This window comes from Conger conger, chromosome 8 (genome assembly GCF_963514075.1).
Source record: "Conger conger chromosome 8, fConCon1.1, whole genome shotgun sequence".
In the NCBI taxonomy this organism is placed as follows: Eukaryota; Metazoa; Chordata; class Actinopteri; order Anguilliformes; family Congridae; genus Conger; species Conger conger.
In genome coordinates this window covers 43227886-43246251 of record NC_083767.1, presented here as the reverse complement: position 1 = coordinate 43246251, position 18366 = coordinate 43227886, and the positions used below count along the sequence as shown (strand labels likewise).

At 44.4% G+C, this 18366-nt stretch overlaps 1 protein-coding gene across 1 annotated transcript; it reads left to right on the top strand.

The window, feature by feature from the left end:
- The first annotated feature begins 514 nt into the window (after positions 1-514).
- dhtkd1 (dehydrogenase E1 and transketolase domain containing 1) lies at positions 515-18260 on the top strand. The gene is made up of 17 exons (XM_061250944.1): positions 515-877; positions 2920-3072; positions 3334-3545; positions 4315-4509; positions 5084-5353; positions 5849-6020; positions 6412-6610; positions 8082-8394; positions 9229-9313; positions 9813-9952; positions 10506-10656; positions 11243-11349; positions 11746-11910; positions 12508-12590; positions 13009-13175; positions 15280-15365; positions 15913-18260. Exons 1-17 carry the CDS (start codon positions 682-684, stop codon positions 16012-16014), a joined length of 2796 nt encoding a protein of 931 aa, XP_061106928.1. The 5' UTR covers positions 515-681; the 3' UTR covers positions 16015-18260.
- Positions 18261-18366: the final 106 nt, after the last annotated feature.

The following is an 18366-nucleotide window of genomic DNA, read 5'->3' as shown; positions in this document are numbered from 1 at the left end:
ATTTGCTATTGCTGAACTCACCAGTGCCTTCTTGCTTCCTAGCAACATATCGAACAGTTGATTTTAACACACCCAATGATTTGGCTATGTCTCTGATCGATTTATTATGATTTTCAGGCTTCACGATAGCCTGGTTTACTGGTATTGTATGGAAGCATATCCGCACCAAGATGCATATGAAAATGCAAAGGAGGGATTGCTTTTTCAATTAGAGTTTTGGCATGTTTTTTGCGTGGCCATGTGGAAATAATGCATTTTCATTTTAATGAAAAAATGCATTTGCATTTTCATGGCAGGGATATCCTTCGATATGTTTCCATAGCATTGCCACTGTCAGTCCCAGAGTGCGTACTCCCCATTGAACTGTGTGGTACTCTAGACTGGAGGGCATGAATATGCAGGATGCCGTGCACTAAGAGTTTCATTAACTACCGCAATGTCAGGTATAAACGCGCAGAAGTCTATCATAGACGCAGACGGGATAGTTTGACCAAAATCTACGAGGCGCGGATAGCTTCACGTCAGTCGCCGAGACTTTTCCTGAACTCGTAATCCAAGTAGCTACACACGCTTCAGCCAATAGGATTCAGAGAAGTTGTCAACTCCCATCTTTCGTGGACACGATGGCTGCCTAGTCCCCGAGGTGTTCGAACCGGTTAAGCTTCATTTCGCTTTTAATGCATGAGCAGAATATTGAAGATGTCAGTATTTCTTATCGCCAAGAATTTGCACTTAACAACCAGGCCGTCTATCCGGGCCATTCGACCTCTCCTGAGTAGTTTTTATCACACCAAAAAAGGGGTCTACGGGTACAAACCAGGGGGGTCCAACACAGACGTGAACTTGAAGAGTGGGCATATCTCTTCTCTTAATCAAGGTCAGTAACGTTAAGTTTCTTTGTAGCCTACATGGAACATTAACCGCCATCAATGTATATAGCTGTCGCAATATGATGAGAATGGGATGTTTTTCACTAAGTTGCTAGCTTCTGTAACTTGTTGTGGTGGTACCTGCGATAGCTAGATATTTGGATTTTCACGTTGTTTGCTCAAAATATGTTACGGTTATCAGCTCGCGGAGATAATTGATATAACAATATATCAAATAGAAATATATTTTATTTCGAACATAAATACAATTGGTAGGTTGTAGGGTAAACTATTGTCAACATTTTGTTTTTGTAACTACAGTTACGTCCGGAAATATGGATGGAAATTATGGAAATTAAAAATGGATTTGAAATTAAATAATCGAGATGCAATTGAAATGCAGACTTTCAGCTTTAATTTGAGGGTATTTACATCAAAATTGAAGGAAGGGTTTAGGAATTGCAACAATTTTCATACATAGTCCCCTAATTTCAAGGGACCTAAAGTAATTGGACAAATGAATATAATCATAAATAAAATGTTCATTCTTAATACTTTGTTGAGAATCCTTTGCAGGCGATGACTGCCTGAAGTCTGGAACCCATGGACATCACCAAACATTGGGTTTCCTCCTTTGTAATGCTTTGCCAGGCCTTGACTGCAGCTGTCTTCAGTTGTTTGCAGGTCTTTCTGCCTTAAGTTTTGTCTTAAGCAAGTGGAATGCATGCTCAATCGGATTGAGATCAGGTGATTGACTCGGCCATTGTAGAATATTCCACTTCTTTACCTTGAAAAACTCCTGGGTTGCTTTCGCAGTATGTTTTGGGTCATTGTCCATCTGTACTGTGAAGCGCCGTCCAATCAACTTTGCTGAATTTGGCTGAATGTGAGCAGACAGAATGTTCCTATAGACTTCAGAATTCATGCGGCTGCTTCCGTCTTCTGTCATATCATCAATAAACACTAGTGACCCAGTGCCATTGGAAGCCATGCATGCCCATGCCATCACACTGCCTCCACCATGTTTTACAGATGATGTGGTGTGCTTTGGATCATGAGCCGTTCCAAGCCTTCTCCATACTTTTCTCTTCCCATCATTCTGGTACAGGTTGATCTTAGTTTCATCTGTCCAAAGAATGCTGTTCCAGAACTGGGCTGGCTTTTTTAGATGTGTTCTGGCAAACTCTAATCTGGCCTTTCTATTCTTGTGGCTTATGAATGATTTGCACCTTGCGGTGAACCCTCTGTATTTGCTCTCGTGAAGTCTTCTCTTTATGGTAGACTTGGATAATGATACGCCTACTTCCTGGAGAGTCTTCTTCACTTCACTAGATGTTGTGAAAGGGTTCTTCTTTACCATGGAAGGGATCCTGCGATCATCAACCGCTGTTGTCTTCCGTGGACATCCGGGCCTTTTTGTGTTGCCGAGTTCACCAGTGCGTTCCTTTTTTCTCAGAATGTACCAAACTGTTGATTTGGCCACTCCTGATGTTTCTGCTATCTCTCTGATGGATTTTTTCTTTTTTCGCAGCCTAAGGATGGCCTGTTTCATTTGCATTGAGAGCTCCTTTGACCGCATGTTGTGGATTCACAGCAACAGCTTCCAAATGAAAATGCCACACCTGAAATCAACTCCAGACCTTTTACCTGCTTAATTGATGATGAAATAACAAGGGAATAGCCCACACCTGCTCATGAAACAGCTTTTGAGTCAATTGTCCAATTACTTTAGGTCCCTTGAAATGAGGGGACTATGTATGAAAATTGCTGCAATTCCTAAACCCTTCCTCCAATTTTGATGTAAATACCCTCAAATTAAAGCTGAAAGTCTGCACTTCAATTGCATCTCGATTATTTAATTTCAAATCCATTGTGGTAGCGTACAGGGCCAAAATTATGAAAATTGTGTCACTGTCCAAATATTTCTGGACCTAACTGTATATATTTAGCAATTTTGGTAAGTTACTGCCCAGCACGTCTTCTTTGATGTGCTTCGATATAGGCTAAACTTTAAATGCGAATTTGTTTACTTTTTTAACTGTCTCCGCAGATCATGGGCTTGCACGACTGGTGGAAGCCTATAGAGCACATGGACACAAGGCAGCTAAAATTAACCCTTTATTCCCCGACAAAGCAGTTATGGATATGGTACCTGAAATAAGCGTTTTAAGTGGAGCATTGCAAGGCCCGTTCAACACAAGTGGTATGTACAAAGGAATATAGCAGATTCAAGCTTGCACATTTCATCGGGCTCTTGATTATCGCATGTATGGTGTTAGGTGAATAATCAGTGTAGGTCTTGCTGTATCATTAGAAAACCATTGTCCGACTTTGTCCTGCAAGTGGCAAGGAGTGAGTGAGCAGTTTTGATGGTTTGGCGTTTTTGTATGTAAACATAATTAAAAATACATTTACATTACACAATGTAATTTGACTGACTATTCTTTGTGATGCTCTTCAAAAGGGCTGAACCATTTTGGCAAAGTGGAGGCGTCATTAGAGGAAGTACTCGAGTACCTGAACCACACATACTGTGGGCACGTCTCTGTGGAGATTATGCAGCTCCAGAGCTTAGAGGAAAGGGAGTGGTTGGCAGATCGTTTCGAGGAACTGAAGAAGGAGGCGTTCTCTCCAGAGGAGAGGAGGCAGCTTGCCAGGCTCATGTTGGAATCTCAGGTACATTTAAGAGCCCGGAAGCATGTTTGGTTAATACCATAGCTTATATCCTTTTGCTTATTTTTATTCATTTTTTTTTTGTTTATCTCCCAATTTTTTAATGCCTGGCCAACAGAAAAGCCTGTCCCATCCCCATCCCTGTCAGTTCAGGAGAGCACACACTACACACTGCCTGCCTCTGAAATTTGTGCAGGCAGTTGGTATTTCACTTCACTTTGCTGTCTATCAACTGAGCTGTGAAGCCTCTATGCCTGAAAGCTAAAGCTGGGGCAGGTAGGCCTGTTGATGAGACCGGTCTGTAATGAATAGTTAGGTGGGACAGTAACCTACTGAGTGTAAGGCCCTCTTTGGGATGGGTTACTGCACTTCAGCAAGCACTAGCACTTTAACTGACTCTTCACCCACCTGCCTCAAACAAGCAATGATAATTAAAAAAAAGAAAGCTTAATTTGTAATGTCAAACTGTGTATACAGCGTGATCTGTGTTTGTATACAGTACACATGGCAGAGAGCTGACCAGCATTCTCTGTTTTCTGAAGCACCTGAAGTTGTTGTTGCTTCTTATCACACTGCAATTTGCAAGTAAGGTTTGCACGGACATGAGTTGGAGGAAAACATTTCATCATAAACGATCCCCCAGCAGCACCTTTCACAAGCATTTCGATTTTGCTTTGGATTTCTTATATTTGTATCGGCTATTTTTTCATGCTTTGATAATGTGGCATCTACCCCAGCAGTGCTAATTTCTCATTTGAATTTGTATTCCCAGGAATTTGACCACTTCTTGGGTACCAAGTTCGCCACTGTGAAGCGATACGGGGGAGAGGGAGCAGAGAGCATGATGGGATTTTTCCACGAGCTGTTCCGGCTGGCAGCGTTCAGCGGGGTGTCCGACGTGATCATGGGAATGCCCCACCGCGGGAGGCTGAACTTGCTGACCGGGCTCATGCAGTTCCCCCCTGAGGTCAGGCACCGGGACAGACCCTGGTTATAACCGAATAGAGCAGGAATGATGTCCTTGTTTCTATCAGGGAAGCATACACCTTGTCTGTACAAATATCAAATATTACTCAATACTCACTGTATTCTATGGGCAGCTGAATCACATTGGATTCTGTTTGTGTATTGTCATTTTACTCCAGCCATTGAAGACAACACAAGAACTGTCAGAAAAACCTTGATGGCCTGTTGATCTTAAGCATTTGAAATCGGGATTGATACGTGCAGTTACTGAGTCATTTTATTCATGAAAAATATGTGGAAAGATTTAAAGTAAAGTTTTTGGGCAAAGTACAAGGTTTTATTTTAATGTTTAGTCATGACCTGGCAAAACCTTTCAGCAGACCTCCCAGACAGGCTGAAACCCCTGTGATATATTAGGCTCTGCCAATGGTCTTGTTACAGTTCTGCCATCCAAAACCCATCCCAATGCAAAACTGCAGCGCTTTTCAAAAAGTCCAACCAACTCACTGAGGTGAAATCTGCTGGTGACAAAGTCAAGGACGCCCCCCCATGACATGTCCCCTCCCCATTTTCAGCTGATGTTCCGGAAAATGCGGGGCCTGAGCGAGTTTCCCGAGAACTCCCCCTCCATTGGGGACGTTCTCTCCCACCTGACCTCCTCCGTGGACCTTGATTTCGGGACTGGGCTCCCCATCCGTGTCAGCATGTTGCCCAACCCATCCCACCTGGAGGCCATCAGCCCTGTGGCCCAGGGCAAAACCCGTGGCAAACAGCAGGCCAGTCAGGAGGGGGACTATTCCCAGGAGAGCCATGCTCAGCCAGGGGACAGGGCCATCTGTGTGCAGGTACTGCTGGGGGGGGGGAGCGTTGCATCATATGATAAGAACAGCCAATTGGGTAACACAGTATCAGCTGTTGTGGTCTATAGCTTTTTAGTGGTCGAAAGTTGTTTGACAAATCAATACATATTTATACAAAAGGCTTTCTTTTGGGTGTTTGTCTTTAGGGACAATTGATTCGATTGATTTACACCAGTGCTGTCCAACCATGTTCCTAGAGATCTGTCATCCTGTTGATTTTCAGTTAGTAGAATCAGGTGAAGTGGCCAATTTAGGGTTGAAGTGAAGACCTACAGGACAGGAAATCTCCAGGAACAGGGTTGGGCACGTCGGGCACCCCGCTCTGATTTACAGAGCACTAAAGCTCTACTGGTAAATGCATTCAGAAATGCATTTCTTTAAAAATGGGAAGAAATAACTGTTATTCCTTGTGAACTTTTCTGCTCTTCGCTGTGAAGGAGGTGAGTGAGTGTGGTTTAATGGGTGCCTTTCTGGTTGCAGGTTCACGGGGATGCTTCCTTCAGTGGCCAAGGAATTGTCGCTGAAACCTTTACTATTTCACTCCTACCCCACTACAGAGTAGGTGGAAGCATCCACCTCATTGTCAATAACCAAGTGGGTTATACCACTCCAGCTGAGAGAGGGAGATCTTCGTTGTACTGCAGTGATATCGGTATGTGAAGCATGCATTGGAATATTTTCCAGCCATTTTAGCCTGATTGTAGCTGCCTGCTACCCAGAGTTTTGTCTTTCAAGGGTCTACCAAGATAATTATATGAACTTATTGCAAACTCAAGAGGATGACACACCTAGACCTGGGTCAGATACACAATTGTTTTGGATTCAAATACTTTTCCGTGCTCAATTGCTCTTGCCTGATTCAACCAACAGGACCAGAAGGTGGGGGTTTGCAGTGTTTGTGATTATTTCATAGGTGCCAATACACCAGGCAAGCTCAGTAAAGTGTAGAAAAGTATTACAAATATCAAATTGATTGCATATTTGACCAAGGTGTCGACACTACTAGACATCACGAGAGCCCCCCTGGTCTCTGTGCCCTGCAGGTAAGATCGTGGACTGCGCCGTGATCCACGTGAACGCCGACGACGCCGAGGATGTTTTGCGGGCGACGCGGCTGGCGGTGGAGTACCAGAGGAGGTTCCGGAAGGACGTGATCGTGGACCTGCTCTGCTACCGGCAGTGGGGCCACAACGAGCTGGACGAGCCCTCCTTCACCAACCCGGCCATGTACAAGATCATACGGTGAGTGTGTCAGCTCCCAGCTCAGACAAGCTACCAGCTCATACCCAGCTAGACCAGCTTATAACCAGCTCAATTTTGAAGCGCAGGCGCATTAGGGAATAGTCTAATTTTATTCTGGTTTTCCCTCCATTTCCTTTTCAAATGAATAAAATCCAGTCATACTGAGCCACATGTATGCTGCAGTCGCTGCAGCCGATGCAGCAAAGTATACACAGGCTGACACTGCTCTGAAGTGCGTGGGGATCATGCATGAAAACGGCTGTACAAATAATGCTGTGGACACGCCCTCAGCCCATTCACCGGCCCAATTAAAATAATCCTCTAAACGGTCTCCTGCTTCCAGTGCTGACATGCAGTGGCATTTGGTGTGTTTTTGAGCAATAATGCCAGAACCCATAATTACTTTTGTTTGCTCCAGACGCAGCTGGCTAAATATTGAATTTGGCCTTCAACTGTATAGCTTCAGGAATTGCACAAGAAAACTATGATGTCTCTAGCGATGAGCATGCATCAGCGTTCTGGTCCTGGAGAGCTGCTGCTGTCTCATGCTTTTTAGACTCTGTCTTAATTGGTAAATTGGGGTAATTTTATGAGAAGAATGTCATAATGTGTGCTCTGTCTGTAAATCAGCTGCTAAATGAAGGTAGCAATGAGATCTGCAGGCCTTGGGCCTCCTGAGGACAGAAATATCCCATCGCCTAAATGGATATGCAATCAGCGCTAATGACATAGGAGTGCTGCCAAATGCATGGGGCATTTCAGAGTAATTATTTTCTGGGTTCTGCTCCCGGTAAATGGGTTCCATGGGTAACAATCTTTGTCTGAATTGGGGCTGTTTATATGAGCCGTTGCACATTATATTTCTATTAATACTTCTTTACCCTTTACGTAGGTATTTAGACATATTATATATAATATAGATATTTGTATTGCAGCATTGTTCATCTATTAATACATCCTTGTCTGTTCATTTCAGCATTATTTTCAGTCAGTTTTATTTATGTTAATGCTGGTGATTTTATGGTGAATGCTTTCAGCTGGCGGCACGGATGGTGCAGTGGGTAGCACTGCCGCCTCCTGGGTTCGAATCTCGGTCGGCCAGGGCCTCTCTGTGTGGAGTTTGCATGTTCTCCCCGTGTTCGTGTGGGTTTCCTCCGGGTACTCTGGTTTCCTCCCACAGTCCAAAGACATGCAGGTTAGGCTGTTTAGAGAGTCTGAGTGTGTGAGTGAATGGTGTGTGTGCCCTGCGATGGACTGGTAACCTGTCCAGGGTGTATTCCTGCCTTTCGCCCAATGTATGCTGGGATAGGCTCCAGCCCCCCTGCGGACCTGTTCAGGGTAAGCGGGTTAAGATAATGGATGGATGGATGTTTACAGTTGACTCTGCCTGTTACATGATAAAGTGTCTAAATGATGATAATACTGTGAGTGAAGTTAGATTTGTTGGGATGCCCCCCCCCCTCCACCTCAGCTCCAGGAAGAGCATCCCAGACCTCTACGCTGAGCGGCTGATCTCAGAAGGCCTGATGACGGAGGCGGAGCGGTCGGAGATCAAGACGTCCCACTACAGCATGCTGAACGAGTGCCTGGCCAATACGGCCCTGTACAGTCCTCCCCCCACCAACCTGCAGGGCAGCTGGGGCGGGCTGGTGGAGCCCCAGGCCCGCATCTCCACCTGGGACACGGGCATGCCCGCCCAGCTGCTGCAGTTCGTGGCCGCCCGGTCCGTGGACATACCCAAACACATTCAGCTGCACGGCCACCTGGAGAAGACTCACGTGCAGGTACAGCCATACACTGCAAAAAACCCCAAAAATAAACCAACTCAACGAGTTTATTAGGGTTACTTTTAGACTTAAAATCTCACTTCTATTACTTTTTCTTTTGCTAAACAAAAATATAGCCAATGAGGAGAGACAGGTTTGATTCATTTCAAGATTTGCCAATGGGGTAAGAGTTTCACACGTCAAGCACGCAGTAACTTAAAACAAGGAATAATTTCCTACTTGATAGAGTAAATAAGAGCCGATTTTAAGTTGCATTACAGGACTAAAACACTTGTTAAGGCACAGATATTTTCAGTGCAGCAGCGCAAGGGCTGTCAGTATTTAATGCACTCTGTTAATGTTCATACTGTATTTGGCTAATTATTTCTGTATTCTTTATGCCAATATTTTCTCTGCCACTAACGCACTTTAACTTGAGCTTTTCTTCAGTGCCACAGACCTCCATGCTCTCCACTGTATCAGTGTAGGTTCCTCTAAATAGTTACACATTCCTATAGAGCAAAGACAGTTCTGGTCTATGTTGTAGTCACCCGTTCTCCTTTTGTGGCACTCTGATATTACAGCTGCCTCCTCCGCTACACTGATCGGAAAGGGGGGGTTGTTTTTTTGCAGCTGAATCACAGCATGGTCTGGTGGGTGGAAGTCATACAGAAGTTAAATTTCCAGAGTTCCCAGCCAAACACAATGTTCTCACAATAGTGTGGCCATGCACTGACAATCATACGAACGTTCCAGTAACATTTTGTGTAGGCTGGGACGGCTGTTTCCATGCTGTCCCACTGTGTAGCAGTAGCAGTGAGCGCCAGCTGATGTCATGCTGTGCTATAACAGGCCCGGCTCCAGAAGCTGGAGGAGGGCACCAGGCTGGACTGGTCCACCGCGGAGGCCATGGCGTTCGGTTCACTGCTGTGTCAAGGTGAAATGTCTTTCCTCCATTTTGACATTGTATTCATTCAGCAGGTCCTCTTATCTGGCCCCACATACAGAGCATTCAGCAGGTTTTAAAAAGCATCAGTCATTACAAATAGTTAGCATATCCAGAGTCAGAAACTAAGGTGCTGAAATCAACTATACTATAGCATAATCTACCAAGTATACTATACAATGCTATACCTTATCTACCAGTTGTACTATAGGGTAATCTACTACCAGGTATACTATACTATGCTGTACTGTACTATTGTATACTATACAATACACTCTACCAGCTATACTATAGCATAATCTAATGACAGATAGGACGTTTGCATGCTGATGCAGGCTGTGTAGTCTGTGTATGTGGTGCAGATACATTAAATAGATGGAAAAAAAAACACTTGCACTACTGCAGTTTTTATGCCTGATTTGGTTCATTTTCCCAGCATGCTGTTGTCTTTGGAATCAGTCTGTGCGTGTATGTTGTTTCTCCTCCATAGGGTTTAACATTCGCATTAGCGGGCAGGACGTAGGGCGTGGCACCTTCAGCCAACGCCACGCCATGGTGGTGTGCCAGAGTACTAATGATATGTACATCCCCCTGAATCACATCGTGCCAGAACAGAAGGGCTTCCTGGAGGTAACGCCTCTCACTACAGGTTCCCCAGCCCTGAAATCCATCTGTGAACCTACTCTTCCTCTTCTTTTCTTCTTCCTCCTACTCACTTCTACCGCTCCCTAGTCTTTTCTTTCTCTGTATTGACCCTTCTCACTTATTGTAGCTCTTCATTTCTACATTTCTTTCTTCTGCTGATCATGTTTTTAAATCTACTGACCACCCTGACTCCTACTGACCCCCTTGACACCAGAGCCTCCTCACCTTCTTTGACCATATTTATTTGTACTGATCCATCTCAACACTTTTGACCTCCTTACTTCTGAAGATTGTTTTTGCTTGCTTACACACTACATTGGGTGAGTGTGAGCCACTGCGCACCCTCAGTGCTTAAGGCCAAGGACTTTATCAGTCTACTGTAGGTCACAGGTGAGACTTGGTGACTTGTGAATATAAACTGCGTAGCTCTAAATGATTCTCAATGGCGCAACTGTGTCAAATATCGACTGCCAGAACTACCGCCTTTTGTGACAGGATTTTGGGAATGTTTGTGGATGGTGTTCTGTTGCCCCTTCAGGTGTGTAACAGCGCCCTGTCCGAGGAGGCTGTGCTTGGGTTCGAGTACGGGATGAGCATCACCCTGCCCAAACTCTTGCCCATATGGGAGGCGCAGTTTGGGGATTTCTTCAACGGAGCGCAGATAATCTTTGACACGTTTCTCTCAGGAGGTACAGTAGCTCCCCAGACTGAAGTTGCGACTTTCCTGGTAAAGGATAATAAAGGATAAATAAATAAACATGAACTGGGATTTTTGAATAAGAAGAATAAGAAAATTATTGATGACCCTTTCAGAGTAGGGTTAGCTATAGAATCAGTGGCACACTGTCTGATTTCATTTCATGGCACAAACTGCATATGGGCAATTCCACGGTAATCAACATTACAACTGCAGTTGTAGTGGTAAAGTCCAATAGAGCTACATATGAGACTGGCATATGCTTTTATAACCCTCAAGAGGAAAAATCTCTTATCAGTCACTATTATATAGCTGTATTGGACTTTACCATCCAAATATCCAGCAGTTGTAACGTCAGTTACCGTGAAATTGCCCATAAGAAAGTATGGTGAAATGGCTACTTGAGTGTCCTAGTTAAATTTTGGGCAATTATGAACATCTCCGTGAACTTCACTGTGCATTTCTGTTTCTAAGATGCTGAATATTGGTCCCGTAGTTAAAGTATTTGATGGCTGATTGTGGGGACATGCTGCGGTGTCACAGGTGTGGTAAATGTTTTAAATGTTGACTTTTCGCAGGTGAGGCAAAATGGCTCCTGCAGTGCGGGATGGTCATCCTGCTGCCGCACGGCTACGACGGGGCGGGGCCAGAGCACTCGTCCTGCAGGATCGAACGCTTCCTGCAGGTAAACCGCATCACACAGAGGGTTTTTACTCCACTCGCCACTTATATACGCGCTACGTACATCTAATAACAATAATGATTGCATTTATAATATATAAAACCCATGTGATAGATTGGCAACCTATCCAGGATGTGTTCCTGCCTTTTACCCAATGCATGCTGGGATAGGCTCTAGCATCCTCCGCATCCCTGACCGGCAATAAGCAGGTTAGATGATGGATGGATATAACTTACAGTATAAATCCATCGTGACATTTCACACGAGGGTTTGCAACCAAACTTGCAGGTAAGACGAGCACTATAACTACTGAATATGTGGTTTTGCAGCTTGTTGTGAACTGGGCCTAAAGCACTCGCCCTCTCTCTCTCGCTCTCTCTCTCTCTCTCTCTCTCTCAGATGTGTGACAGTAAAGAGGACGGTGTTGACGGTGATAATGTGAACATGGGCGTGGTTAACCCCACGACCCCGGCGCAGTACTTCCACCTGATCCGCCGCCAGATGATCCGCAACTTCCGCAAGCCGCTCATCGTAGCCTCGCCCAAGACCCTGCTGCGCTTCTCGGTGAGACGCACTGCTACGTGGCTGACAACAATGCCACAATCTTTCATTTTTGTGTACTTCGCATTCATTTTTAAATGGGCAAAAGGCGAGTGCTAACACAAAAGTAACAAAAAACGAAATGCTAAAGATTAGAGTGGGTTCTAGAAAGAACTAAATTATGCAAATAAAGCCATATTTGATAAGCCAACTGAATCAATGATGTGCAGCTGCTCAGAAATAAAGGGTATTTAAAAATAAGTAGATTGGGACTGGGACTGGGGGGGGGAGGGGCTGATTGGATAATTGGTTGGATTCTCAAAGGTCAGAATTAAAACTGGAAAAACAGGAGGCGGGAAAAAGCTCCTGAGATGATTGGATGAAACTGGTTTCTGTCCTGTCGCGCCCTCACATATGCGTAATTGGGGAAAAAAACACCTTGTCGACCACACTCCATTTAATTTGTTTTATATTCAAACAAAGCCTGCATGCAAACGTTATGGCCTCAGCTTTCGTCAGTCCTTCTGCCTAAAGTGCCATCGTTGGTGTGTGACTCTGAATACAGTGTATACATTTATACAGTATACAGTCTGTATAGTGTGCTCACTCCTCTCTTTCCAGGGTGCCGTTTCGAGCCTGGCTGACATGGCTCCAGGAACGTCCTTCAAACCCGTGATCGGTGACCCCTCTGTGACCCCTGCTAGGTATAGCACTTAGTCGGTCTTGGTTGTTTTGCTACACTGTTTGTAAATTGCACCAGAGAGGATAAGGGCCTTGGGAGGTCAGCGTGGTCTGCTGTGTTTAACCCTTGTGTTGTTTGTACTGTGTTGGTATTGCTGAGTTTAGAAAGGTCTGGAAAAGGGAGTGCCCTTTCTCGTTTTTTCATGGTTGTAGTACGGTGGCATTTCCCCCCGATTAAGCCACTGCTTTAAGCAGGTTATTGTCTGCAAAATCCAAAAAATAAGTCAATCTTATTGCAGTATTTAGACTTAAAGTATTGTTTCTGTTACTTCTTTGCTGAATAAGACACTAAGATTGCCAATGAGATGAGTCAGAGTCAGGGTAAGAAAATTTCACTTGCCAAGCAAAAAGTGTTCCAAGCTCCCCCTGCAATCTCTGCAGTGTCCAGCGGGTGGTGCTGTGCTCAGGGAAGCATTATTACGCCCTGCTGAAGCGGAGGGAGGCGTCGCCAGCCGCTGAGAGCACTGCACTGATCCGGTTGGAGGAGCTGTGCCCCTTCCCCCTCGAGGCCCTGCAGAAGGAGCTGGTCCAGTACAGCAGCGCTAAAGGTACTGCAGTCTGCCCTAAACACACTCTCCAATACTCCAGGTCTCACTACCTCCTGTGTGTCACTGTCTGTGCTACTGTCTCACTACCTCCTGTGTGCTACTGTCTGTGTGCTACTGTGTCACTACCTCCTGTGTGCTACTGTCTCGCTACCTCCTGTGGGTCACTGTCTGTGTGCTACTGTCTCACTACCTCCTGTGTGTCACTGTCTGTGTGCTACTGTCTCACTACCTCCTGTGTGCTGCTGTCTCACTACCTCCTGTGTGCTGCTGTCTCACTACCTCCTGTGTGCTACTGTCTGTGTGCTACTGTCTCACTATCTCCTGTGTGCTACTGTCTCACTACCTCCTGTGTGCTGCTGTCTCACTACCTCCTGTGTGCTGCTGTCTCACTACCTCCTGTGTGCTGCTGTCTCACTACCTCCTGTGTGCTACTGTCTCACTACCTCCTGTGTGCTGCTGTCTCACTACCTCCTGTGTGCTACTGTCTGTGTGCTACTGTCTCACTATCTCCTGTGTGCTACTGTCTCACTATCTCCTGTGTGCTACTGTCTCACTATCTCCTGTGTGCTACTGTCTCACTACCTCCTGTGTGCTGCTGTCTCACTACCTCATGTGTGCTACTGTCTCACTACCTCCTGTGTGCTACTGTCTCACTACTTCCTGTGTGCTACTGTCTCACTACCTCCTGTGTGCTACTGTCTCACTACCTCCTGTGTGCTACTGTCTCACTACCTCCTGTGTGCTACTGTCTCACTACCTCCTGTGTGCTACTGTCTCACTACTTCCTGTGTGCTACTGTCTCACTACCTCCTGTGTGCTACTGTCTCACTACCTCCTGTGTGCTACTGTCTCACTACCTCCTGTGTGTCACTGTCTGCTGCTGTCTCACTACCTCCTGTGTGTCACTGTCTGCTGCTGTCTCACTACCTCCTGTGTGCTACTGTCTCACTACCTCCTGTGTGCTGCTGTCTCACTACCTCCTGTGTGCTGCTGTCTCACTACCTCCTGTGTGCTGCTGTCTCACTACCTCCTGTGTGCTGCTGTCTCACTACCTCCTGTGTGCTGCTGTCTCACTACCTCCTGTGTGCTACTGTCTCACTACCTCCTGTGTGCTACTGTCTCACTACCTCCTGTAAACCTAGAAATTCTGCTTGTGACACATTCAGACACATTTTGACCGGAATGTCCGGTTTTCAAGTAATTTGTTCAGGTCTGGTTTGTGGTCTGAAGAATTCACACTGGTATTTTCAAAAAACTTGAAAGGCCCCCCAGTCTTGCATCGGTTCTGAGGGAACGTCAGTTCAGAGGGAGACAACCTTGATCACAATTATGCTTCCAGCTGAAATCTGCCAGACAAAATCTGGCAACTCTACTAGAACTGTGAATGAAAAAGTTTCTGCGACTTTATAATTTCCCCAGCAGAATTTGTGCCAGCCCTCAGAGCTGAACAGTGTATGAAGTTTTATTGTCATGCTCTTTGAAAGCACAGCTGCCATTTTCCTGCCAAAATCTTTTCTGAACCTTAACCCATCAGCCAATAAGAGCATTCACCCTGCCAGCCCTCCTCTGTCTTATGTAACTTCAGCACTACACAGGGCTTGCTGTTGCTGCCAAAAAAACTATAATGCTGACAAAAAATTTGCACAGCTCCTCTTTCATGTCACAAAATATGTAAACTGTAATCCTGTTATATAAAAAAAATAACGAAACCTGCATTTCCTTCTGTGTGTACTAAACTGTTGGCCTGACTATAACCTCTGTTGTGCAGCAGCGATCAATTTGAAACAAGTTTACAGACACCACATGACCCCTTGTGCATTGTGTGCTCAGTGAACTGAAATGTTCTGGATTGAGCCAAAATGTCTCTTCTCAGCAAATGGTCTGTCACTCTATTGAGAATACCATCAGACCACGCTGGGGCAAACTCGTTCTGTGTTCTTTCACAAAGCCATGCCATAAATTATATGAATGCATGAATTGTGTTCAGAAATGGTGGCCCGTTGTGACACAGAAATGTAAGCAGTGGCCCATAACAAAGCATCCTTCTCAGGTGATTCCAGTGGGTTTGGCTGGTGATAAGGGTGCCCTGACTCTTCTCTTGCAGAGTTTATATGGAGTCAGGAAGAGCCTCAGAATATGGGTCCCTGGTCTTACGTGGCTCCTAGATTTGAGAAGCAGCTGGCCTGCAAGGTAAGCCGTCTATTAAACATAAAGTTTTGAGGTTCACATTAAATCTTTTATCTTCTTTAGAGTGCATTCATTTCTCCTCACTGAGTTAGTGGCTTGCAGTTGAGCATGCTTCACCTGCAGTGCTCTGTGTACTGTAGTGCAGCTGGAAAGGCTACATTTCCATATTTGGGAGTATTTTAAACTTTCTTTTTTAACAAAATCCGTGCATGCATCGTATGCATGTCTTTTCATGCAACATTTGTTTGGTCAAATACATAATCATTTCATTACATGATTCAAATACTTGCTCAATTGATCTTACCTGGTGCAATTGAACCAAGACAGACATTAACAACCAAACTGTGGGTATTTCATAGGTTCCAGTACACCAGACTCAAGTAAAGCCTGGAAAAGTAATACCAAAGTGAAACCAAAACGATTATGCACATCAGGTCTGATGAGTAGTACGTAGGAAAGCGTGATGCGGACATGGACTTGGTATCTGACCCAGGTCTGGTGTGTAGGCTGCACGGAGCGCTGAGCTTGTAATTGTGCCTTCTCCGGACAGCTACGACTGGTCAGCAGGCCGGCCCTCCCCGCCCCGGCGGTGGGCATTGGAACCCTGCACCAGCAGCAGCAGGAGACCATCCTCACCGATACCTTCGCTTAAGGGACCACTCCTGTGCCTACGACCCCGGAGATGCCGAGGAACGCAGAGCTGAATCTACTTCTCAAACTCAGGCACTTAAAAGGGAATGTGGTGTGAGGCTTTGGGGGAATCGTTTATAATCGGTGATATCAGTTGAAGCCCTTCAAGAGCTGGCAGCAGCAATCCTTTTTGAGACATTCGGTCAGAAATTAGGAGCTACGTTTTGCAGTTAAAACTGTGGCAAGACTGTGGATGCAGTTTCATTGCTTGAAACCTAACCTTTCTCTGTTTTAATAGAAATCGCGGGGGGCTCATCTTCAGATGAAAGTGGTGAGGTCTATTAAGAATTGGTGCAAGCACAATAGAACACTTTGACGAATGTTTTTACTTTGTACAAAAGGTTCTTCAGCATCTGTGTAGGTTGTAGGTGTTTTGGTTACTGCAGCATACGGCATTTCAGCTTTGGCAGTTGTATTGTCGAGACTACCAACAATATAACATAGAAACATATGGTTTAATCTTTCCACTAATCTATTTTTTCACAGTACATTTTTATTGAAAATGGCAGAAGACAGATTATCATCAAACTTTAAAAAAGCGCTTATAAATCCATTTGGTATCGTCTGTGTCTACTGGTATAGAGTCCTCACACCATCATTTATAATTCTGTAGCAGCATTAGTCAGACTACCTGTATTTGTTCAGATCTTCATGGCATTAACATGTAAAAACTTGAAACATGGTTACTAAGACTTTAAAAGTAAACCTTTTAATATATATTTTCGTAAACTGTAAGCAGAAATCTTGGCTTTGATTCTTGAAAGTACTGTACAAATGTTCAGTTATCAGCAACCTAGCTCTTTCAGAGCAAAATGGATGGTTAGAGGTAAAAACCAGTTTAATCAGTTTAATTTGAATGTTACGATATATTTTGCATTAAGATTACTGTTGTTGCAGGTACAATTAAAAGGTTTATGCACTGTTACAGCATTTTAATGTTAACGTCTCTAAGAAATGTTTCATAAGAGAAGTCTTCCATTCTTGCTAAGTGCAGGTAACTAAACTTTTTTTTCTTCAACTTGGTTTACTTGGATACTTTGTAGGACAAATATTAGATTGGAAATCAGTTATTTAATTTCAATAAAAAAGAGGTTAGTAATAGTTAGCAGTTCTTTACAAAGTGCTTTTAGGACAGCTGCCTTACCCTGCTGTCTCCCTGAATACTGCAAAAAATACAAAAGAATAGCAGAAGATGCCTGCTCCTTGGGGTTTATGTGAATGTTACTCCTGTAATGTCATCAAGCACGTGGAATGCATGCTGCTTGTGGAAGTGCAAGGGTTATTTCTGCAAGTTCTGGACATTGCATATTCTGTTAATTTACCCAGCAATCTGCCTAGATTCTACTGTAATACTATAACGGAGCTGGCTGTTCCTGGTGAGGTTTATTTTATTTTATTTTTCACTGGCATAATACTGCGGTCTAATTTTACTAGCACAATTCACCTGTACAATGCAAATTGCATGCCCATGTACAGAATTGTTTTGTACGCGAGTGCTTAGACCAACTACCCATAACTGACTGTACAACACTGGACATACAAAATTTAGACTAATGTATAATTTTTAGGGATGGTTTTGGAGGCAAAGATTAAGCTTAGCGCTGGACTAAATTGAGTGGGTATGAAGAATCTCCGTTCAAAATGTAATTTAGTCTAGGGCTAGGTGTAATCTGCATCTGTGAAACCGGCCCATACTGTTGCATATGCTTCTCCCCTGTGGAAAGCTCAGTCTGGTCCGGCAAGTTTCCATTTTGATTAGTCTCAATGGCGTAAGAGTTTCATTAGATTTTCTTGGGGGCCTTGCTTGTTGACAAAGATGCAGAAATTCCACGAACGTGATTGCGGATATGAGAGGAATAGTTCATAGCTGCTCCTGTGAAATTCTTCTTCTTTTTTTTGGTGTTTAAATTGGGGAAGCGTTTTTTTGGATTGGAACGGAGGATACAGTCAATTGCTGTAACTGGCCTATTCGTTTTACAGAACAGCTTGTAGCTTGTCCCAATTTAAAAATGGTTTACTTGCTCCTGTTATGTTCATTCTCTGGTTAAGTGCACAAGTCATGGGAGTCTTGAGCACAAGCGCCTGACAGAAGTCTCATTCAAAAGAGCAAAGTGCAGTAATGGCAGTACAGGGTAGGACATCACCTCTCACTGTTTCAGAGAACAGATACATGAGAAAATAAAATAAAAATGTTCAATATCAAGCTTTCCTTGTTTTATAGTAATTTCAATATGTGCAGTGGGTTGCACTGCCGCCTCACAGCAAGGAGGTCCTGGGTTCGAATCCCCATCGGCCGGGGCCTCTCTGTGTGGAG

Excerpts from the sequence above, each read along its gene's own strand:
- dhtkd1 (XM_061250944.1), top strand. The coding sequence starts at position 682 with ATGAGCAGAATATTGAAGATGTCAGTATTTCTTATCGCCAAGAATTTG. Across the intron at positions 9,953-10,505 it reads AACAGAAGGGCTTCCTGGAG|GTGTGTAACAGCGCCCTGTC; the intron begins GTAACGCCTCTC and ends TTGCCCCTTCAG. Across the intron at positions 11,350-11,745 it reads GGATCGAACGCTTCCTGCAG|ATGTGTGACAGTAAAGAGGA; the intron begins GTAAACCGCATC and ends TCTCTCTCTCAG.